Source organism: Mugil cephalus, chromosome 23, assembly GCF_022458985.1.
Source record: "Mugil cephalus isolate CIBA_MC_2020 chromosome 23, CIBA_Mcephalus_1.1, whole genome shotgun sequence".
Classification (NCBI taxonomy): Eukaryota; Metazoa; Chordata; class Actinopteri; order Mugiliformes; family Mugilidae; genus Mugil; species Mugil cephalus.
Window position 1 is genome coordinate 5,527,739 of NC_061792.1, and position 24,758 is coordinate 5,552,496.

General features: G+C 37.3%; 1 protein-coding gene and 3 long non-coding RNA genes across 7 annotated transcripts; all 4 read right to left on the reverse strand.

The window, feature by feature from the left end:
- Positions 1–626: 626 nt before the first annotated feature.
- On the reverse strand, positions 627–22,437 carry LOC125000572. Of its 4 annotated transcripts, none has more exons than XM_047576094.1 (5): positions 22,222–22,437; positions 21,741–22,061; positions 21,408–21,531; positions 21,172–21,220; positions 627–832 (listed from the first exon to the last, which is right to left on the reverse strand). In XM_047576094.1, the coding sequence occupies exons 1-5, from the start codon at positions 22,277–22,279 to the stop codon at positions 719–721; spliced, it is 666 nt and encodes a 221-aa protein (XP_047432050.1). In that variant the 5' UTR covers positions 22,280–22,437; the 3' UTR covers positions 627–718. The 4 variants fall into 4 exon arrangements, with proteins under 4 accessions (XP_047432050.1, XP_047432049.1, XP_047432051.1 ...); XM_047576093.1 differs by lacking the exon at positions 627–832 and adding an exon at positions 20,216–21,103 and having other exon boundaries at positions 22,222–22,427; XM_047576095.1 differs by lacking the exon at positions 627–832 and adding an exon at positions 20,218–21,103 and having other exon boundaries at positions 21,408–21,525; positions 22,222–22,424.
- LOC125000593 lies at positions 5,701–8,380 on the reverse strand. The gene is made up of 3 exons (XR_007111342.1): positions 6,253–8,380; positions 6,003–6,051; positions 5,701–5,926 (listed from the first exon to the last, which is right to left on the reverse strand). It is a non-coding gene; the product is annotated as an uncharacterized LOC125000593 (long non-coding RNA).
- Positions 11,159–11,636, reverse strand: LOC125000596. Its single transcript, XR_007111345.1, has 3 exons — positions 11,570–11,636; positions 11,358–11,394; positions 11,159–11,276 (listed from the first exon to the last, which is right to left on the reverse strand). It is a non-coding gene; the product is annotated as an uncharacterized LOC125000596 (long non-coding RNA).
- Positions 12,781–16,924, reverse strand: LOC125000592. Its single transcript, XR_007111341.1, has 4 exons — positions 15,955–16,924; positions 15,439–15,759; positions 14,655–14,769; positions 12,781–13,569 (listed from the first exon to the last, which is right to left on the reverse strand). It is a non-coding gene; the product is annotated as an uncharacterized LOC125000592 (long non-coding RNA).
- Positions 22,438–24,758: the final 2,321 nt, after the last annotated feature.

Here is a 24,758-nt window from a genome sequence, read left to right on the forward strand (position 1 = left end):
AGAGTGAATAATACGAAATACCTTCGCTGTCAGTGAGAAACATCAGCCTCAGAAGCAGAACAAACCACAGTTTACCTCCACCCATACTTGTAATGACATCTAAACAACAATGCAGCTCTCAGTGAGACGTTGGTGGGCAGTGTGTATTATTATAGATACAATAGTTTCCACTTGACTTCTGCTACCAAAACCTCAGGTGGCTTTTGCAAAAGTATGAGCTGATGTGTGCGTCTCAAGCAATATCTTTAGACCAGTCAGTCTCCAACTAACATGAAGGACCACGTGCATTTCTGTGCAAAATTTTGCTCACTTCATGATTTACCCACACGACAAATTCAACAAATTCCAAGACATTACAACTTTACAGACAACCACGGCTCAACTCTCACTGCTAACAGACAAAACGCTTCAATGTTAATCAGTGTAGAAATCTTTGACATTCTTGACTTACATAAGATATGGGTGTTTCCAAACACTAACACAGTCACAAATAAAACAAAAGACGTCCAACGTTGCCCACTTACATCTCTGATCACAGTAGGTAAATAACGGTTGTTGTTTGAGCAGCAGTTCAGACTCAGATAGAAATGAAGATTAAACTATCACAGATTTTATTTTATACCTGCATTTGTTTTACAAGAGAGTTCACTTCCTTTAAAAATATTAAACACACACAAAGGATTAAATACATGGAAATAATGTTCTAAATCATCATCATTCATGTGTTAGACACATTATTAGTCCTCGTTTTAAAACTGTGTGTTCTTGCAGTTGTGTAAAGGTCATTCTCCATCTGGATGAAGACACCGTACGGCTCGATGGCCTCTGCTTCCTGTAAAGTGACGCACAGTTAATACATTTTTGTTTTTGTTTTGTTTTTTAAAAGTTCAGAAGGTGCAGCATATTACCGTGGGCAGTATCGTGTTTGGTTGACTGGTTATTGGTTCAGTTTGTCTTCCGTTGGACATAGAAAAATAAACTCTTAATAACTGTGTACTCGCTCTGCATTGTGTTAGTTTGTGATTTTAGATTTAGAAAAAAAAAAAAAAAACTCTCCCAAAATCTCTAACAGTACGACAAACAATTTGATTAAATGAAACATAAGGAACAGAAAATTATAAGAAAGTGTGACTAATAAAGTAACTTAATTAGTTTTTATTCACCTCTTACCCGTGGCCCCTTTTTGTGTAGACAAATCCCAGGATAATGCAAATTACTATTATGAATATAGTGACTCCAACATGAACATAAGAGAGGAATATGTGTAGCTGTGGCCGGGACTTCATCTTCATCTTAAATGTTGACACGTAACATTAGATTAGAAATGTAGAACAGGTTTTAACATTAATGACTGCTAGAATTATTTTTTGATTTTTGTCTAGACGTGTGATAATCAGTTGAGATTTTCTAGGTTTGTATTTAGAAGCGTGAATATCAACATAATTAACATTCATATAATCAAATAAAGAATGAGGTCCTAGATAATGGGAGGGTCAAGAGCATCAACCCTGTTTAAGTGTACTTGCGTAGGGTTGATGCATGTTGAGAAAGTAGCAATCAGATGACTGGGACAGAGCAAGAAGGAAACATAGCGATTCTGAGAGACAAAATAGAGAAAAAGGAGGCGCTGTTCCGAAGTGATAAAAGTTGCAAAGGAGGGAGTCACAGGAAGAGCGCGGTACAGAGCATGTGATGTCTATGTCAGAGAAGAACAGGTAGGAAGGACTCTGTCTTCTTTCTAGGGCGCTGTCCCAGGGGATTGGAGGACCTGAGTGGCCAAGGGCCGGGACCGACCGTCCACCAACGATGGGAGAGCTAAGTCTAAACCACGACTCCTGTAGCCAACCAATCATATTCATTTTGTTGAATCTGTTGTAATGGTGTGAAACTACTGAAAATCATCCTTCTCTGGGACGTTAGCCAATACTAAACGAACAGACAAGGGCCATGCGCATGTATTTCTATATTCAAATACATTTTTGAATAAATAGCTTAAATTGATAAGAAGTCGTATGGTGTTTTTTCAGAAGAATTAACAAACACGCTGACATGACCAACATTCAGATAGTACTCAAAATTACTACGAAACTAACGCATCATCATCTAACGTTGAATTACCACTTTTATACTGTTAATATTAAGTGTATTATCACAAGCAGAGGTTTTATTGGTTTAGGTGTACCACAGTTTTTTTTTTTTTTTTAAATAAAGCAACAGACATCCATGTTGATACGATTAAACAACAGAAAATAACCAGTAATATATAAAATAGGTGACTATTATAAATGAATCTCTTATCTTTCACAGTGATATTCGGATGAAGAGTGTGTGTTCTACCAGCTGCTGCGGGCGGCCCCAGTTTGAGTCCCACACAGGGCGACCTTTCCCGCGTGTCATTCCCCCCTCTCAAGTACTTTGACCATTTAAAAAAATGAATATTTAGAATCTCAGATTAGGTTCAGTAAGGAAGATGATCCTAAATTCTACCTTCGGCATTCTCTTCTCCTCATCCCCACCACCAGTATTAAGTCCAGGGGGCTTCCTATGCTAAGCATAGCCTTACTCTCTTACTAAAATTGTCACACCATGGTGAGGGTGTCTTGTCTTGGGTTTGTTTTGTCCTGTCATTTCCTGTTTTATTTTGAAAAGTAATTCTCCTCTCGTTTCAGGTCACTTGCCCTTCCTCATGTGTCTCAGTCTGATTGTCCTAAGTGTTTCCACCTGTCCCCATTTCCCTCCATGTGTTTAAGTAGTCTGTGTTCCCCTTGTCTTGTGCCAGAGTGTCATCGTCCTTGTCCTGCACCAGAGCTTTGTTCCATGTCCACAGCCATAGTAGTTGCCCAAGTAAGCCGTTTATTCCTCTCGAAGAGTGACTTTTTGTTTGTTAATTCTTTCCATAGTTTAGATTCATAGTCCTTCGGTTTTCCTCCATTCGGAGCGTTTTGTGTTTCTCGATTTGTTTCTTTTGATTAGAGTTTTTCCTCCTCCTCGAGAGTTTTTTGTTTCTCAGTATTCCGAGTTAGTGTCTAGGTTTTTATAGCCATTTGTTTGTCACTCTGTCTGAGTTCTCCTGTGAATTCAATAAAAGCCTTTTTGTTATTCAATATCTCTGCATCTGAGTCCTGCTTCGAGTCTCGGCCTGACAGTACACTCTGGCACAAGACAAGGGGAACACAGACTACTTAAACACATGGAGGGAAATAGGGGACAGGTGGAAACACTTAAGACAATCAGACTGAGACACATGAGGAAGGGCAAGTGACCTGAAACGAGAGGAGAATTACTTTTCAAAATAAAACAGGAAATGACAGGACAAAACAAACCCAAGACAAGACACCCTCACCACGGTGTGAAAAAAATATAACGTTGTCAGGATTGAGTACTAATGATCATTTAGTTCACACATTAAATCAGTTGTACGGACAGTACAATCCAACTTCTGTGTGTTTGTGTGTATTCGCAAAAGACAGCCGCAGAAAAAAAACCCACAGGAACAGGAAATCAAACAAATATGGACGCGCGAGATAAGCGATATTTTCGAAGTAAAGCAGGAAATCCACAGCAAGAAAATCCGAAGTCATGAAACCTTCACTGTCTGGTTTGGTGACATTCAAGACGACAAGCAGTTCAGAAACTATTATATGAGAATGGACAGATGAAGTGATACATTTACGGAATTGAAGAAATAATTAATAATATGTGAATTTAAATAATAGTTCATAATAATAACAAGAGTCTACTTTGTTTTGACAATTTCTTTATTTTATTTGTTGTACAAGACAGTATGTTTGTCAGGAAGAGACAAGAAATTAAATATATGTGAAACTTTAAGCCCCGTCTCAATCGGTGTATTCCACTTCCTGAAACAGAACACATGATCCAGACTAAGTATTCTGACATTAAAAGTACTGGTAAAAGTTATAGTAGTAACAACATATTACCGTGTACAGTGCTGTGGTCATGTGTTCCATTTCTTCTCTGTTGGGTAATTGAAGCACAAAAATTATTATAAATTGTCCATTTGTGTGACTTTGCTGAATACATACAGAGACCACTCCTAAAATAAAAAAAAAATAAAAATAAAAAAACAAGGGAATGTAATGACAGTGAATTATAAGCAATATTTTTATACTATTTCCTACCCGAGGCAAGTTTTCCTGTTGATAAATCCCAGGATGATGCAAATTACTATGATGAATATAGTGACTCCAATATAAACATAAGAGAGAGGAATATTTGTAGCTGTGGCCGGGACTTCATCTTCATCTTCTTAGAAATGTAGAACAGGTTTTTAACATTAATGACCAACATTCAGATAGTTCTCAACATTACTACGAAAGTAACGCATCATCATCTAAAGTTGAATTACCACCTTTTATACTGTTAATATTAAGTGTATTATCACAAGCAGAGGTTTTATTGGTTTAGGTGTACCACCGTTTTTTAAAATAAAGCAACAGGCATCCATGTTGATACTATTAAGCAACAGAAAATAACCAGTAATCTATAAAATAGGTGACTATTATAAATGAATCTCTTACCTTTCACAGTGATATTCAGATGAAGAGTGTGTGATCCACCAACATATGAACACACACAGATGTGGTTCCCACTTTCCTTTGATGTTAAATTGATCAAGTGTAGAAACACGGTCTGATTTTCCTTCACTAGTGTGAATCTGGAGTCACATTCATGTACAAAGTCTCGTCCATGTTCATACAACAGACGACACTCTTCTCCCTGGTTTATCTCAGTTCTGATCTTACAAACTATAAATGTGATAACATTCTCAGTTGTATTAGTGCATAGTGGAGTGACATCTGGTTCTTTACCAATGGTCTTCTCAAGATACTCTTGTGCCACTGCAATCAGACAATTAAAACAGAAATCAAATTTAATGAGTTGACATGTGCTGCATCTGTAAAACCTAAAAACGCTGCAATAAGAAAACAGAAAATATTCAGATGCTCTCTTTAAACCCAAGAAAGAACGACTAAGAACAATGTATGATAAATTAAAGTGTGAATAATACGAAATACCTTCGCTGTCAGTGAGAAACATCAGCCTCAGAAGCAGAACAAACCACAGTTTACCTCCACCCATACTTGTAATGACATCTAACAACAAAGCAGCTCTCAGTGAGACGTTGGTGGGCAGTGTGTATTATTATAGATACAATAGTTTCCACTTGACTTCTGCTACCAAAACCTCAGGTGGCTTTTGCAGAAGTATGAGCTGATGTGTGCGTCTCAAACAATATTTTTAAACTAGTCAGTCTCCAACTAGCATGAATTTTGCACAAGTTCATAATTTACCCACACGACAAATTCAACAAATTCCAAGACATTACAAATTTACCTTTACAGACTGACACATTTAAGTAATTGTCACACAACTGCATTAATAGAAACAATAGAACAGAAATAAGGTAGGTTTCGTACAGTGTCTCTGAAGAACCACGGCTCAACTCTCACTGCTAACAGACAAAACGCTTTAAAGTTAATCAGTGTAGAAATCTTTGACATTCTTGACTTACATAAGATATGGGTGTTTCCAAACACTAACACAGTCACAAATAAAACAAAAAGACGTCCATCGTCGCCCACTTACATCTCTGACCACACTAGGTAAATAACGGTTGTTGTTTGAGCAGCAGTTCAGACTCTGATAGAAATGAAGAAGATTAAACTATCACAGATTTTCACACATTTTATTTTATACCTGCATTTGTTTTACAAGAGAGTTCACTTCCTTTAAAAATATTAAACTCACATAAAGGATTAAATACATGGAAAATAATGTTCTAAATCATTTATGTGTCAGACACATTATTAGTCCTTGTTTTTAAACAGTGTATTCTTGAAGTTGTGTAAAGTCCATTTTCTGTCTGAATGATCACGCTGTACGGCTCAATGGCCTCTGCTTCCTGCAAAGTGACGCACAGTTAATACATTTTTGTTTTTGTTTTGTTTTTTAAAAGTTCAGAAGGTGCAGCATATTACCGTGGGCAGTATCGTGTTTGGTTGACTGGTTATTGGTTCAGTTTGTCTTCTGTTGGACATAGAAAAATAAACTGTTAATAACTGTGTACTCGCTCTGCATTGTGTTAGTTTGTGATTTAGATTTAGAAAAAATAAAAACTCTCCCAAAATCTCTAACAGTACGACAAACAATTTGATCAAATGAAACATAAGGAACAGAAAATTATAAGAAAGTGTGACTAATAAAGTAACTTAATTAGTTTTTATTCACCTCTTACCCGTGGCCCCTTTTTGTGTAGACAAATCCCAGGATAATGCAAATTACTATTATGAATATAGTGACTCCAACATAAACATAAGGGAGGAATATGTGTAGCTGTGGCCGGGACTTCATCTTCATCCTCTTAAATGTTGACACATAAAATTAGATTAGAAATGTAGAACAGGTTTTAAACATTAATGACCAACATTAAGATAGTTCTCAACATTACACAAAACTAACGCATCATCATCAAACATTGAATTACTACCATTTATTTTGTTGATATTTAATGCCAGTGGATTAGGTATACCACAGTTGTTGTTTTTTTTTTTTTATTTAAGTTTTAAATTATGTGATTACTACAAAATAAATGAATCTCTTACCTTTCACAGTGATATTCAGATGGAGAAAATCTGTTCCACCACAATATGAACGCTCACATTTGTAGCTTCCACTATCGACTAATTTTAAATCAGTCAGATGGAGAAATAAGGTATGGTTCATTATCATCAGCGAGAACCTGGACTCACATTAATGTCGAAAGCCTTATTCTTCTTCATACAACAGACGACACTCTTCTCCCTGGTTCATCTCAGTTCTGATCTTACAAATTATTAATGTGATGTATTAATGTGTCAGTCTCAGAAGGTGGAATTTTTTTTTTTATTACTGAGAAAGTCAGGATTGTTCCAGAGTGGTGTGAAGTTGAAAGCTGATGAGTTTGTGATTTTGTAGAAGTATTGTTATTTTAATCAGTGCTATACAGCCCAATAATGAAAGTGGTAAGTTCATCCAGCGGAGGAGACTGTCGGATACAGATTTCAGTAATGATGTGTAATTTAGACTAAGCAACTCTGACAGCCTGGGGGAAATGTTGATACCCAGATACGTGATGTTATACATGCTTAAAGGAATGGGAAGTGCCTGGGTTGCCATACCCCCGCTGTTACTGTATAGTGGGAGAACTGAGGATTTTTGCCAGTTAATGGAGTATTCAGAGATGTTGGAAAATGATTCAATGGTTTTAATTGTCTCTTGAAGGGATGTGTGGGGGTTTTGTAGGAAAAGTAAGATATCATCTGCATAAAGGCTGATTTTGTGGTGTATGTTCTGTGATTGAATTCCCTTGATGTTGGAATTTTGGCATATGGCTGTGGCTAGGGGTTAAATGAATATTGTAAACAGGAAGGGAGAGAGTGGGCACCCTTGCCTAGTTCCCCTGTGAATTGTGAAAGGTTGTGAAGTTAGTCCATTGGTGATAACAGTGGCTGAAGGTGCTGTATATAGAATTTTTATCCAGTTAATAAATGATTCCCCAAAGCCAAATTTATACATAGTTGATATGAGAAATGACCAGCTATCCCTGTCAAATGCCTTTTCTGCATCTAGTGTGGTTATGATGTACATGGTGCTTGGAGGAGTAGTCAATTATGTTGTAGAGTCTGCATGTGTTGTTGGAGGAGTGTCTGCCTTTAATGAAACCGGTCTGGTCTGGATGGATTATGGATGGCATTACTTTTTCTGCATGCAAGTACTTTGGTGATAATTTTGATGTTGGCATTTGAGAGAAATTGGACGGTAGCTTGAGGGTAGGGATGGGTCTTTGCCGGGTTTGAGAATCACTGAAATTATGTCTGTATTCATTGTTGGTGGCAATTTTGAGGTTTGTTTTATTTCGATAATACGTCTTGTAAAGAGTGGGGTGAGAATGGGCCAGAAGTGCTTATAGAACTCAGCAGGGAAGCCATCGGGTGATTTGTTGATAAGCATGAGTTCGAGAGCATGGAATAATTGTTCTTTAGTCAATGGAACTTCAAGTATGGCAGATTGATCAGGAGAAAGTTGTGGTATAGTGATATCATTAAAAAAGGGTTCGATCTGGTCTTGAGCAGGGTTTATTTCAGATGAATATAGTTTTGTATAAAAGTCTTTAAAGAATTTATTGATTTCCAGTGGTGCTTGTTTTGACTTCCCTGCTGAGTCCTTGATGACGGGGATGGAAGTTTTTTCTTTGTTTGCGTTGATTAAGTTTGCTAAGTATTTTCCAGATTTGTTGCTATGGTGAAATTGTTCTTGTCGGAGTCTGTGTATAAGGAATTTGGTTTTCTTATTTATTATATCATTTAATTGTGATTTGTATTTCCTGAGCTCACTCTGTATATCTTCTGCTGTATTATTCATAATAATATTTTCAAAGTGTGTGATTTCTTGTTCCAGTTTAGTTTCTTCTTCCTGTTCCTTCTTTTTTTTTGTGAGTGGAAAATGAAATCATGATACCTCTTAAAACTGCTTTACCTGTTTCCCATAGAAGTGATTGAGATGATGGGGAATCATTTATTTCTAGGAAGGATGCCCACTCCTTTTTAATGAGCTTGTCGAAATCTGGATTACTGAGGAGCAATGTGTTGAAGCGCCATCTGGGGCTAGGTTTGGGTAGACTGAGTCTCTTATATGTGAATGTTACTGGTGCTTGGTCACTGATGGTTATAGGATGGATTTTGGAATCTATGATATGTGGGATTATTGAGTTACTAGTGACTAGCCAAGACCAATATCACTCATAAACTGTTTTATTGTGTCTGTGGATTGCCAGTTGTTTTTTTTGTGGTGTTCCTTCTGTCTATTGATGGGTTAATGACTGTGTTGAAGTCTCCTCCTATTATTATGGGACTATTTGAGTTGGCGATAATGGAGGAGAAGAATTGAAAAAGGATGGGTTATCAGAATTTGGACCATAAATATTGCCAACTGTTAGTGGTTTGTTGTTGATTGTAATATTTATTATGATGAAACGTCCTTCCGGGTCAGTAATAGTGGAGTTGTGAATAAATGAGATTTGGTAATGTATCAATATAGCTACTCCTCTTTGCTTTGTATTGTAGTGGGCTGAGAATACTTGATTAAATTGCGGTGATAGCTTGTTATAGTCTGTTTTGGAGAGATGGGTTTCCTGTAATAAACATATGTCTGCTTTCAACTTTATTGATTGGTTGAATGTTTTGTTTTTCTTTGCCTGAGAACCAATTCCAACAATTCCAATTAACAAACTTTAGCTGAGGCAACATAGTAACATGGGTTATATATATATTTTTTTAAAACAGTTGTTAAAATTCATCTCTATGAGCATGTGAATGTGTGTGAGCGTGTGTAGAAACAAAAAAGAGAGAAAAAGACAGCAACGATAACAATAAACAACACATGAGAAAAAAGAAAAAAAGAAACCTGAAAATAAATGTGAGAAAAAGCATATGGTAGGTGCTGTACAGTGCAGCTTGGGCGTAATATTTAATACAAGTGGTCCCTGGTTATTTTATTCATGTGTTACATTTAAGTGGAGGGAGAGAAAGAGAGGGAGAGGCGTTGATGGAACTGCAGAGTCTGATGAAAGGTCTTTATGGGTGTGTGATGGTGGGTGAGATTTAGAAAAGCCAGGAGGTTATGTCCTTATCTTTGAATCGCTGACCATCAATGTAAAGTTTGTCCGTTGTTATGACTGCTCGCTTACCTTCCTTCATCATCTGCTTGCGGATGGGGAATAGGTGCTTGCGTCTGTGGTTGATTTCTGTTGGATATTGGTTGTTGAGTCTGTAGTCCGTTCCTCGGAGTCGTCTGCCTTGTCATTGGACCAGTTCTTTTTGTTTGAAGTGCTCGAATTTTGCGATGATGGGCCGGGGTCGGGTGGTGTTGGGAGTGTTTTTGCCCCAGACCGTGAACGCAGTGAAAGGTGATGTTGACGGCGTCCGTGGGAAGTGTCCTCCCCCAAACTTGTATGATTTCTGAAAACAAGAGGGGATATTGGAGGTGTATTTGTTCATATCAGTGAAATAACAACAGGATAAACTACTACTATACTTAAAGTGTGCCTGTGTTGGTCATTGGTTTCTTTTCTAAATCACTTTTTTTATTTTAACAACCCTAAAAATAACACTTGATTACTTAAATTGCCGGTCCATCGATCCATCCATCCATCAACTCATTAACTCAGAGCTGTTTTATGCTTTGCAACAAGACTCCCATTACTGTGAGAAAATGGTTAAATATCCTAAATTACAGCGTTTTCCTCCATATACTGTTAACACCAGCTGCCTCCATTTTAATGCCTGTGATGCAATGACATCTAGTGGTGAGATTGCGAACTGCATCCAACTGAATGCCAACATTTTTGGAGGCAGTGTTTTTGTTTTTTTTTTTGTTTTTTTTTTTTTACATCCTGAGCTACTCTAGAAACAACCATTCATAGTTAAAGATACACTGATGAAAACAACTATTTCCTGATAATACATCACCCTAGATACACACAAGTACTTTTTAGTAGGAGGTATTAAAAAAATTCAACTGCAATGACTTTTCCTCAGGATACGTCCAGCAGTAAGATATATTTTTTTCCATCAATATTTAGAAGCTCTGATTAAGTTCAGTTAGGAAGATGATTCTAACGTCATTCCTTCACATCTACTCTTCTGCATTCTCTTCTCCTCATCCCCACCACCAGTGTTTAGTCCAGGGCGGTTCCTACGCTAAGCACAGCCTTACTCTCTTACTAAAATATAACGATGTCAGGATTGGGTACTAATGATCATTTAGTTCACACATTAAATCAGTTGTACAGACAGTACAAACCAACTTCTGTGTGTTTGCATGTATTCGAAAAAGACAGCAGGAAAAAACCTCACATGAACAGGAAATCAAACAAATATGGACACATGAGATAAGCGATATTTCCGAAGTAAAGCAGAAAAACAGCAAGAAAACCCAAAGCCATGAAACCTTCACTGTTTTGTTTGGTGAAATTCAAGACGACAAGCAGTTCAGAAACTATATGTGAATTGATGAATGAAGTGATACATTTACAGAACTGAAGAGATAATTAATAATATGTGAATTTAAATAATAGTTAATAATATCAAGAATCTACTTTGTTTTAACAATTTTTTTTTATTTTGTTATACAAGACAGTATGTTTTTCAATAAGAGATAAGAAATGAAATATATGTAAAACTTTAAGCCCCGTCTCACTCGGTGTATTCCACTTCCTGAAACAGAACACATGATCCAGACTAAGTATTCTGACATTAAAAGTACTGGTAATAGTTACAGTAGTAACAACATATTACCGTGTACAGTGCTGTGGTCATGTGTTCCATTTCTTCTCTGTTGGGGGATTGAAACACAAAAATTAATCATTAGAAATTGTCTATTTGTGTAACGTTGCTGAATATATAGAGACCTCTCCTTAAATAAAAAAAAAAACAAACAAACAAAAAACAAAACAAGGGAATGTAATGACAGCGAATTATAAGGAATATTTTTTCATACTGTTTCCTACCTGATAAATCCCAGGATGATTCCAATCACAATGACAAATGCAGTCGCTCCAGTAACATAAAAGAGAGTGGTATCTCAGGAGAACCGACGGACTCTTCATATTCATCTTCTTAACGTTAAAAGGAAGATCAGTATCGCACACATTCATTATCTTTTTGATGATTTACCTTCAGTGTTTTTTCCCTACTATACAGACTAACACATGAACATGTGAAACCAATTTTATAGAAAGATTGAATCTCTTACCTTTCACAGTGATATTGAGACAGAGTGTGTGATCCACCATGATATGAACGCACATTAGTGTTGCACACTATTGGCTAATTTTAAATCAGTCAGGTGGAGAAATACGGTATGGTTCATCATCATCAGCAAAAACCTGGCGTCACATCCATGGACAAGACTTCGAACATGGATGTGACTCCAGGTTTTTTCCTCCCTGGTTCGTCTCAGTTCTGATCTTACTATAAATGAAATAGGATTCTCTGTTGTATTGATGCATAGTGGAGTGACATCTGGTTCTTTCCCAATGGTCTTCTCAATATACTTCTCTACCACTGCAATCAGACAATTAAAACAGAAATCTAATTTAATGAGTTGACATGTGCTGTATCTGTAAAAACATTACAATAATAAAACAGAAAATATTCAGATGCTCTCCATCAACCCAAGAAAGGACGACTAAGAACAAGATTATGACAAACTAAGTATGAATAATACGAAATACCTTCACTGTCAGTGAGAAACATCAGCCTCAGAAGCAGAACAAACCACAGTTTACCTCCACCCATACTTGTAATGACATCTAACAACAATGCAGCTCTTAGTGAGACGTTGGTGGGCAGTGTGTAGTAGTTTATAGATGAGGACACCCACACAAGACTTTCCACTCAACTTCTGCTACCAAAACCTCAGATTCGTGACCTTTGCAGAAGTATGAGCTGATGTGTGTGTCTCAAACAATATTTTTAGACCAGTCAGTCTCCAACTAGCATGAAGGACCACGTGCATTTCTGTGCAGAATATTGCACAAGTTCATAACTTACCCGACAAATTCAAAGACATGTAACTTTAAAAAATGTAACTTTACAGACCGACACATGTAAGTAATTGTCACACCACTGCTTTAACAGAAACAACTGAACAGAAATAAGTTGGGTTTCATACGTTGGCTCTGACGTCAGCACACAATGTCAGAAGAACCACGGCTGAACTGTCACTGCTAAGAGACCACAGTAACTTCCGTCATGGCCAAAGGCCAAATTAGAAGTTGCTGTGAACTTTAAAACCATGCTTTAAAGGTAATCAATGTAGAAATCTTTGACAGTCTTGGCTTACATAAGATATGGACTTTTCCAAACACTAACACAGTCACAAATAAAACAAAAACACATTCATTTTGCGCAGTTTCATTTCTTTAATGCACATAAATTTGTAAAATGATGTGTTATAACTTTAAGCAATGTAAGCAGTAAGCTAATTATCACGTTATAGCCAATGGCTGTGTATAACAGTAACTTGATCTTTAGTCTTCTTTCTGTGCGGTGTCATCATAAGTGGACATTAGTAATAATGATAAAGAGTTTTAACACTTTCTTTATATTATGTATTTATGCCTCACCATTCAGATAAACCACAACTATTTATGAAACACACACGGACATTTTAGTTAACACCCTGTCTGCTCAGTTCGAGTGTCTTTCCTTCTCTTGTAAACAATCTCAGTCTGCAACCAGCATCAGCAACAAAGTTATTTTCAACACTCTCACAACAACCGGACACATGTCTTGACACTTGGGTTAAATGTTTTCATAGATTTCACACATATGGTCAGTCTCTGTTTCAGCTCTTCTGCTTAGTTCTTGTTCCAAATTGGCAGTAGCTGTAGGCTGAATGTAGCATCTTGTCATATGCTTTGTGTTGTTGGCACTCGAGTATATGGTACAGATCCCTTTGTGGTTGCCTGAGGCTTGTGTATTGGTCGTCTGGGTTGTCTTCATTCTAAAGAGATGACCAAAGTTTGCGAAATAATATTAATCACGAATATAAAAGAGATAACCAATAAATTGGTTATAAGTTATATTAAGCTTAGTCAATAAATTCACAGTCTGGCCCCCAAAGAATGACCTAAAGAATGAATTAAAGATAATGCCATAGAATAAAATGTTAGCATTAAATTAGACTGAAAATGGGAAGAACCATCTAGAAATCTGACTCATACTGACACTAAAACTTTCAGCCCCGACCCGAAGGAAAAGTTGCTTGTTCTTAATGAAAGGTAGCTCCTCTGCAAACAGTCTCTCATAGGGTTCAAATGCATATGTACCAGTGGGACACCTCATACCATGGGTGAAATGGTTGCCATGGTATTCAAGACCACAAGCTAAATATCTATGAACAAATGTACAGTATGTAAAACTGCACATTATAAAGTGAATTCATACTGAGTTGTAAAGTTTAGAACAGGATACTGTACACTGAGGGGCTTTCACTTACAGATAATCCATATGGACTCGAACTTGTATGATTTCTGAAAACAGGAGGGGATATTGGAGGTGTATTTGTTCATATCAGTGAAATAACGGGATAAACTACTTAGATGCAGCAATTTGTGAAATGATACTTAAAGTGTGCCTGTGTTGGTCATTGGTTTCTTTTCTAAATCACTTCCAGGATTTTAACAATCTTAAAAATAACACTTGATTGCTTAAATTTGCCAGTCCATCCATCAACTCAGAACTGTTTTATGCTTTGCAACAAGACTTTGACATTAGATATAAGACATTAATGTGAGAAATTTGTTGAATATCCTAAATTACAGCGTTTTTCTCCATATACTGTTAACACCAGCTGCCTCCTCTTTAAGGTCTATTATGCAATAACATCTAGTGGTGAAACTGCGAACTGCAACCAATTGAATGCCAACATTTTCAGAGCCAGTCTTTGTTTTTTTTTTTTACATCCCGAGCTACACTAGAAACAATCAACCATTCATAGTTACACTGATGAAAACAACCATTTCCTGATAATACATGGCCCTAGATAAACACAAGTACTTTGAGTAGGAGGTATTAAAAAAAATTCACCTGGAATGAATTTTCCTCACGATAAGTCCAAGGACAACTCCAGTCACGATGATAAGTGCTGTAGAAGTGGTGATAAAAATGAATCTTGTCATAAAAGAACCACTGGTCTCTTTATCTGTTAAAACAAAATAATACAAAAGTCAGATAATAGAAATGGAGACAGGAATGATAATGTCATGAAACTTTTTTCCCCCATCAATATTTAGAAGCTCATTAAGTTCAGTAAGGAAGACAATCCTAACTTCTACTCTTCGGCATTGTGTGTGTGTGTGTGTGTGTGTGTGTGTGTGTGTGTGTGTGTGTGTGTGTGTCACAAAAGACAGCAGCAGAAAAAGAAACCCCCCACAGGAACAGGAAATCATTTGAACATGGACGCATCAGATAAGCAATAGCTTCACTGTCTTGTTTGGTGTGTAACTTTGCTGAATATATACAGAGACCACTCCTTAAATAATAAAAAAGCACAAGAAGGTAATTGCAATAAATTTTGAGGACCCTACCCAAGGCAAACCTTTCTGTAGATAAATCCGAGGATAATCAATAACAATGACGAATACATTCACTCCAATATCAACATAAGAGAGGTATCTCAGAAGAGCCGACGGACTCTTCATCTTCTTTACATTAAAAGGAAGATCAGTATCACACACATTCATTATCTTTTGATGATTTATTTTCAACATTTTTTCCTGTAACACCATGCATGATGTTACCACACTGAAAAACAACCAGACTAACACATGAACATGTGAAACCAATTTCATAGAATAATTGACTCTCTTACCTTTCACAGTGATATTCAGATGAAGAAACTGTGTTCCACCAACATATGAACACTCACAGGTGTGGTTCCCATTTTCCTTTGGTGTTAAATTGATCAAGTGTAGAAACACGGTGTGATTTTCCTTCACTAGTGTGAATCTGGAGTCACATTCATGTACAAAGTCTTGTCCATGATCATAGAACAGACAACACGTTTTTCCCCGGCTCATCTCAGTTCTGATCTTACAAATTATGAATGTGATAACATTCTCAGTTGTATTGGTGCATAGTGGAGTGACATCTGGTTCTTTACCAATGGTCTTCACAAGATACTGATGTACCCCTGCAATCAGACAATTAAAACAGAAATCAAATTTAATGAGTTGACATGTGCTGCATCTGTAAAACCTAAAAACACTACAATAAGCAAATAGAAAATATACAGATGCTCTTGTTAAACCCAAGAAAAGAAGATTAAGAACAAGATTATGATAAACTAAAGTATGAATCATTGAATAAAAAGGTTATTTTAAAATACCTTTGCTGTCAGTGAGAAACATCAGCCTCAGAAGCAGAACAAACCACAGTTTACCTCCACCCATACTTGTAATGACATCTAAACAACAATGCAGCTCTCAGTGAGCCGTTGGTCGACAGTGTGTTGTAGTTTATAGACGAGGACGCACACACACAAGACTTTCCACTTGACTTCTGTTGCCATAACCTCAGATTCGTGGCTTTTGCAGAAGTATGAGCTGATGCGTGTGTCTCAAAAATTGATTTTTAGACCAGTCAGTCTCCAACGAGCAGGAAGAACCACATGCATTTCTGTGCAGAATTTTGCCCAAGCTCATAATTTATCCACACGACACAACTGCTTTAACAGAAACAACAGAATAGAAATAAGTTGGGTTTCATGCAGTTGCTCTGACGTCAGCACACAATGCCAGAAGAACCACGACTGAACTCTCACTGTGAACAGACCACAGTAACTTCCGTCACGGCCAAAGGCCAAATTAGAAGTTGCTGTGACCTTTAAAACAACACTTAAGTTAATCAGTGTAGAAATCTTTGACATTCTTGGCTTAGCTAAGATATGGACATTTCCAAACATAACTTTAAGCAATGTAAGCAGTAAGCCAGGGGTCTTCAACCTTTTTAGGCTATTGCAACTGCCATAAATTTAAACACACCTGACATAAACATACATACATACACGGGATTTCACCTGGGAACCCCCGCTGGAGTACTTCTGTGGACCCACTAGGGGTCACAGACCCTCTGTTGAAGACCTATGCAGTAAGCCAATCCTCAGTTTATAGCCGATGGCTGTGTATAACAGTAACTGGATCCTAAGTCTAAGCATTAGGAACAAAATTCATAGCATCCTTCCAGCTGCCAAAGATGCAAGTACTGTGGCATTAGAAACCTCTGTAGGACCCAGTCAATACTTAAATTCTTTCTTCCTAATTGATCTTCCTGAGCTCACTTAAAGCATCTAAACCATCAACTTGTCTTCTAGACCCCATCCCAACAAAATTGCTCAAGGAGGTTTTTGCATTAACTAATACCTTCACATTAAATAAAATAAACTTAACAGGATATGTGCCCCATTATTTTAAAACTGCCGTAATTAAAACTTTATTTAAAAAAAAAAAAAAAAACGTACTCTTGACCCAGATGTTTTAGACAACTATAGGCCATCTTCCAACATTTTTTCATTTCTAAAGTTTTAGAAAGGGTTGTTGCCAATCACTTGTAAGATATTTAAACAGGAATGGTTTATTAAAAGAATTTCAGTCAGGTTTTACAGTTCATTAGCAAGAATTGCTCTGGTTAACGTTACCAACGATCTCCTCAGGGCTTCAGACGATAGACTGGTCTCTATACTCATCCTACTAGATCTTAGTGCTGCATTTGACACTATTGATCACGGTATTCTACTGTAGAGACTAGAAAGTGTGATCAAGATTACAGGAACTGCACTAGACTGGTTTGAATCATATCTGTCAGACAGATTCCATTTTGTCCATGTAAACAATGATTCTTCTATATATACCAAAGTAAGCTATGGAGTTCATCAGGGGTCTGTGCTAGGACCAGTATTATTCACATTATACATGCTTCCCTCAGGAAATATTATTAGAAAGCACAGCATTAACTTCCATTGCTACGCAGATGATACTCAGCTATATTTATCCATGTAACCAGATGAAACTAATCAGTTGGTTGAACTACAAGCATGCCTTAAAGACATTCTACTTCTAAACTCTGACAAAACAGAAGTCATTGTATTGGCCCTAAACATGTCAGAGATTCATTATCTAATCACCTGGTTTCTTTGGATGGCAGTACCATGGCCTCCAGTACTACTGTGAAAAACTTTGGTGTTATATTTGACCAGGATATGTCCTTTAATTCCCACATAAAGCAGGTGACCAGGACTGCTGTCTTTCACCTGCGTAATATCGTCAAGATAAGGAACATCCTTTCTCAAAGTGATGCGGAAAAACTAGTTCATGCATTTGTGTCTTCCAGGCTGGATTATTGTAACTCATTACTGTCTGGCTGTCCAAATGGCTCTTTAACAAGCCTCCAATTAACACTTTCTTTATATCATTTATTTATGTGAAACCACACTTGGGTTAAATGTTTTCATAGATTTCTCACTTATGGTCCGTCTCTGTTTCAGCTCTTCTGCTCAGTTCTTGCTCCAAATTGGCAATGGCTTTGTAGCTGTAGGCTGAATGTAGCATCTTGTCATGTGTTTCAGGATGATGGCATTCAAGGATATGGTAGAGGTCACCTTCTGGTTGCCTGACACTTGTGTATTGGTTGTCTTCATTCTAAAACAAATAACTAAAAGTTTATAATCAAATGTTAGCATTAATTTCGACTGAAACTGGGAAGGACAATCTAAAAATCTGACTCATACCGACACTAAAGCTTTCAGCCCTGGCCTGAAGGAAAAGTTGCTTGTTCTTGATGAAAGGTACCTCCTCTGCAAACAGATTCTCATATGTTTAAACACATATGCAGGGATGGGACACAAGCTAAATATCTATAAGCAAATATACAGTATGTAAAACTGCACATAATGAAGTGAATTCATACCAAGTTGTAAAGTTCAGAACAGAATACTGTACACTGATGGGGGGTTTCACTTACAGATAATCCATATGGACTTGACCTTGTATGATTTCTGAAAACAAGAGTTGCATTTTAGTGAAATAACACAGGATAAACTACTTAGAGAAGCTACTGCTGATGCAGCAATTTGTAAAATGATACTTAAAGTGTGCCTGTTTTGGCCACCAGTTTCTTTTCTAAATAACTTCCAGGAATTTAACAACATTAAAAATAACAGCTTGCATTGATTGCCGGGCCATCCATCCATCCATCCATCCATCCATCAACACAGAGTCGTTTATGTTTTGCAACAAGAATCTCATTACTGTGAGAAAACGGTTGAATATCTTAAATTACAGCGTTTTTATCAGTATACTGTCAACAACAGCTGCCTCCATTTTAAGAGTTAGGCCTCTGATGTGTTCACATCTAGTGGTGAGACTCGAAACTGCAACCAAGGAACATGAAGTCAAACGAATGTGGACGAATGAGATAAGTGATATTTTGGAAAATCAAATTTCACACATTTTTTGATGATTTACTTTGACCTTTACCCTAAAATACAGTGCAAGTGGCATACTGATGTTGAGGTTACCACACTGGAAAACAACCAGACTAACACATTAACATGTGAAAACTATTTTATAGAATAGATGAATCTCTTACCGTTCATAGATGTAGGTCCCACTTTATTTTGGTGTGAAACTGATCAAGTGAAGAAACATGGTTTGATTTTCCTTCACTAGTGTGAACTTGGATTCACATTCATGTACAAAAGCTACCAATTAGCAATTGAAGAAGACACCAGCTAAAAGCCTAGCCAACGGCAATAGGCAGTATGTGGCCCATCACTCGGATTTTCAAGTGGGCACCTCCCTTCACAGATGTTTTGTTAAGTTAGTCCCACGACACCTCTAGAAGGCTTAACAGTGAATTCCAGTGTCCTCTATGCAGCTACCATGCAACTGTGTGACTTTCAACAGAGAGATTAGCTTAGCCCTACTACTAAGCACTAATACTACTTCGCTAGCCTTACCTTTAGCATGCACCCCAGTTAGAATGTTTCCTCCTTAGCCACAGCCACTCACTCTGCTGCTAGGGACATGTTTACTGCATGAATGCCAAGTTCACACAGGAGAGCAATGGTGGATTTGCCACGAATCCACATCAACCGGCCGCACGTGGGCGCTCCACCCTCTCTGCTCTGCTGCCCATCTTACGCCCATTAGCCTCCTCCACTGTCTTCCCACAGGACGGTAAGTTCAATAAAATACACAACCTTCTCTATTCCCAACTACAACAACATGTCCGCTCTCAATCGGGTGCTCACTGTCTGCACTGGGACGATCAGCTGTTCTTTTATGTCGGCCCTCAGCTCCCAGGCTCCCCTACACATAGCTGCCCTGCCTTATGCCTGATGTGTACACCCACAAACTATAAACATGATAAAGCTTCCAGTTGTATTGGTGCATGGTGGAGTGACATCTGGTTCTTTACCAATGGTCACAAGATGCTTCAAATACCGTGCAGAAAGACAATTAAAACAGAAATCAAGTTGGCAAGAGTTGGCGTGTGCTGTATCTGTAAACCACAAAAATCCATTTCACAAGAATAAGCAAACAAACTATTTATATGCTCTCTTTAAACCCAAGAAAGGGCGACTAAGAACAAGATGTTAAATTAAAATATGAATTGAATAAAAATTGTTCTTTTGAAATACCTTCGCTGTCAGTGAGAAACATTAGCCTCAGAAGCAGAACAAACCAGTTTACCACCACCCATACTTGTAATGACACCTAAACAATGCAGTGAGACATCGGTGGACAGCGTTTAGTACTTTATGGGTGCGCACGCACATACACACACAACTTTGCACTTGACTTGTGCTGTGAAAACCTCAGATTCACAACTTCTGCAGAAGTACGAGTTGATGTGCGTGTCTCAAACAAGCAATAGTTGGACTAGTCAGTCTCCAACCAACTAATAATTTACAGACAAGACATTAGAAATTCAACTTTACAGACCGACACATTTAAGTAGTTTTCACAACAACTGCGTAAACAGAAACAATAAAATAGGAATAAGTTGAGTTTCGTACTGTGGCTCTGACGTCAGCACACAATGCCAGAAGAACCACGGCAGAACTCTCCCTGCTGACAGACCACAATAACTTCCGTCACGGCCAAAGGCCAAATTACATGTTGCTGTGAACTTTAAACCATGCTTTAAAGTTAACGTAGAAATCTTCCATCTCTGATCTATGAACAGTAGGTAAATAATGGTTGTTTGCAGAACAGTTCAAATGCTGATAGAACTGAAGATTAATCACAGATTTTCACACATTTTATACTTGCATTTGTTTTACAAGAGAGTTCACTTCTTTTAAAAATATTAAACACACACAAAGGATTAAATACATGAAAAATAATGTTCCAAGTCATCATTTATGTGTTAGATACATTTTTAGTCCTCGTTTTTAAACTGTGTATTCTTGCTGTTGCATAAAGGCCTTTCTCCGTCTGAATGAAGATGCTGTACGGCTCGATGGCCTCCTCTTCCTGCAAAATAACAGTTATAAAGACAAGCAGAATCAAGAGTGTGACGTTCAGAAGGTGCAGCATATTACCGTGGGCAGTATCGTGTTTGGTTGACTGGTTATTGGTTCAGTTTGTCTTCTGTTGGACATAGAAAAATAAATTGTTACCAATTGTGTACTTGCTCACCCTTGTGTTAGTTTGTGATTTTAGAAAAATAAAAAAAACTCAAAGAGTACGACAATTTGATTAAATGAAATATAAGGAACAGAAAATTTTTTAAGTGTGACTAATGAAGTAACTTAATTAGTTTTTATTCATCTCTAACCTGTGGCGCCTTTTTGTGTAGACAAATCCCAGGATGATGCAAATTACTATGATGAATATAGTGACTCCAATATAAACATAAGAGAGAGGAGTATGTGTAGCTGTGGCCGGAACTTCATCTTCATCTTAAATGTTGACACGGAAAATTAGATTAGAAACACTGAATTACAACTTCTGTTAATATTAAATGTATTATCACGAGCAAAGGTTGTAGTGTTTAAGTGTACCACATTTTTAAAAATTTTTATTTATAAATAAAACATACATATCCATGTTGACACTATTAAACAAAAGAATATAACCAGCCAGACAATTATGTACATAAATCTCTTACCTTTCACAGTGATATTCAGATGAAGTGTGTCTGTTCCACCAACATATGTACACTCACAAGTGTGGTTCCCACTTTCTTTTGGTGTTAAATTGATCAAGTGTAGAAACATGGTGTGATTTTCCTTCAGTAGTGTGAATCTGGAGTCACATTCATGTACAAAGTCTTGTCCGTATTGATACAACAGACGACACTCTTCTCCCTGGTTCATCTCAGTTCTGATCTTACAAACTATTAATGAGATAACATTCTCAGTTGTATTGGTGCATAGTGGAGTGACATCTGGTTTTTTACCAATGGTCTTCTCAAGATACTCTTGTACCACTGCAATCAGACAATTAAAACAGAAATCTGCTCAGCATGAAACAGACTTGAGTGTTAGATAAGTTAGCATGTGTTATGAACGTATGAAATAGAACCAACAGAAAACACCGAAAACTAGGGAAAGAAATATTAACAGCTTATATAAAAGTAGTTACAATACCTTCACTTTCAGAGCAAGAAGTCAGAAGTACAGCAAACCACAGTTTCCATGTAACCATAGTGGACAAGACTGCTGGCAGTTCATGATTTACTGTACATTATATGCAAGAAGAGTGCGCTTTACTTCACATGCTACAACCACAGGGTCTCAGCTTTTGCAGAGATGTGAGCTGGTGTGGACACGTCAAAAAGGAAGTGGAAGAGGTTTCGGCTTGTGCCTTTATGTTACCGAAAAGAAAAAAAAGATTCTGTCGAAGGAGAGAAAAAAGGAGCCACATTTAGCCACATTTAAAAGCTACTTGAATTTTTGTTAAAGTTCAATTTAAGAAAAAAAATAAAAAATCAAACACGTCAAACAGCAGGTTGTTGCACAACAACAAAGAATCCAGGCAGGGAAACAAAGACACCAGCCACAGACACAGATGAACTGTCAACAGAAAGACCCGAGGAAGAGACCACTCTTAAACTGGAATTAGGGGTCTTGGTGAAATTCAAGACAACAAGCAGTTCAAGTGGCAAACTATTACATGTGAATGGACAAATGAAGTAATACATTTGTGGAACTGAAGAGATAATTAACAATATTGTTATGGGATGGTGGTGGAGACAAGGCCAGGGTTCAAAATAAATACATTTATTGAACGAAAGTAAAGTGCTGGCAGTGGCGGGAAAAATCCAAAAATCAAAGAAAAGCACAAGAACACAGAAACAAGGCAGAGGGACAAAACAGGGTGACAGGTTCACGGGGACAAAAATCACAGGGAAACAACTGCAGACTAGATGCTGCAAAGAACAAAGGGAAAAGCTAAAGAACAAACAGGGTCCAGGGAGTCTCTAGAACTCAGGAGGGTGACCTGGCGGCTGGGCCAACATGATCAGATGCTCTGGAGCAGGTGCGGCATGGGAGCCGAGACAAGCCCGGGAGCGAGCACTGAGCTGTAAAGTTTATAACAAGATACTGTACACTGAAGGGGGATTCACTTACAGATAACCTATAAGGACTCGAACTTGTATGATTTCCTAAAACAAGAGGGGATATTGGAGGTGTATTTGTTCATGTCAGTGAATTAACAACAGGATAAACTACTTAGAGAAGCTACAGCTGATGCAGCAATTTGTAAAATAATACTCAAAGTGTGCTTGTGTTGGTCATTGGTTTCTTTTCTAAATCACTTCCAGGATTTTAACAACCTTGAAATAACAACAGCTCACTTTGAAAGCTTAAATTGCCAGTCCATCCATCCATCCATCCATCCACTCATTAACTCAGAGATGTGTTATGCTTTGTAACAAAACTCCAATTACTGTGAGAAAATGGTTGAATATCCTAAATTACAGCATTTTTCTCCATATACTGTTAACGCCAGTCTCCATTTTAAGGCCTGTGATCCGGTGACATCTAGTGGTAAAATTGAGAACTGCTTCCAGTTGAATGCCAACATTCTCTGAGCCAGTGTTTGTTTTATTAACATCCTGAGCTACTCTAGAAACAATCAACCATTCATAGTTAAAAACACACTGATGAAAACAACTATTTCCTGATGATACATGGCCCTAGATACACACAAGTACTTTGAGTAGGAGATATTGAAAAAAAATTCAACTGCAATGACTTTTCCACAGGATAAGTCCAACAGTAAGTCATGAAATATTTTTTCCATCAATATTTAGAAGCTCAGATTAAGTTCAGTAAGGAAGACGATCCTAACTTCATTCCTTCACATCTACTCTTCAGCATTCTCTTCTCCTCATCCCCACCACCACTATTAAGTCCAGGGGGGGTTCCTACGCTAAGCACGGCCTTACTCTCTTACTAAAATATAACGATGTCAGGATTGAATACTAATGATCATTTAGTTCACACATTAAATCAGTTGTACAGACAATACAATCCAACTTCTGTGTGTTTGCGTGTATTCGCCGAAGACAGCAGGAAAAAACCTCACGTGAACAGAAAATCAAACAAATATGGACGCGCAAGATAAACGATATTTTCGAAGTAAAGCAGGAAATCAACAGCAAGAAACCCCAAAGCCATGAAACCTTCACTGTCTTGTTTGGTGAAATTGAAGAAGACAAGCAGTTCAGAAACTATTATATGTGAATGGATGAATGAAGTGATACATTTACGGAATTGAAGAGATAATTAGTAATATGTGAATTTAAATAATAGTTCATAATAATAACAAGAGTCTACTTTGTTTTGACAATTTCTTTATTTTATTTGTTGTACAAGACAGTATGTTTGTCAGTAAGAGACAAGAAATTAAATATATGTGAAACTTTAAGCCCCGTCTCACTCTGTGTATTCCACTTCCTGAAACAGAACACACGATCCAGACTAAGTATTCTGACATTAAAAGTACTGGTAAAAGTTACAGTAGTAACAACATATTACCGTGTACAGTGCTGTGGTCATGTGTTCCATTTCTTCTCTGTTGGGTAATTGAAACACAAAAATTAATTATTAGAAATTTCTCTATTTGTGTAACTTTGCTGAATAGATACAGAGACCACTCCTGAAATAAAAACAAAAAA

What these genes read in the sequence shown, in the direction of transcription:
- LOC125000572 (XM_047576094.1), bottom strand. Translation starts at nt 22,279, where the DNA reads ATGGTTACATGGAAACTGTGGTTTGCTGTACTTCTGACTTCTTGCTCT. An exon ending in TTCTTGCTCTGAAAGTGAAG is followed by an intron (nt 22,062 to 22,221) that starts GTATTGTAACTA and finishes GTCTGATTGCAG; the next exon opens with TGGTACAAGAGTATCTTGAG. An exon ending in CAAACACGATACTGCCCACG is followed by an intron (nt 833 to 21,171) that starts GTAATATGCTGC and finishes GTCACTTTACAG; the next exon opens with GAAGCAGAGGCCATCGAGCC.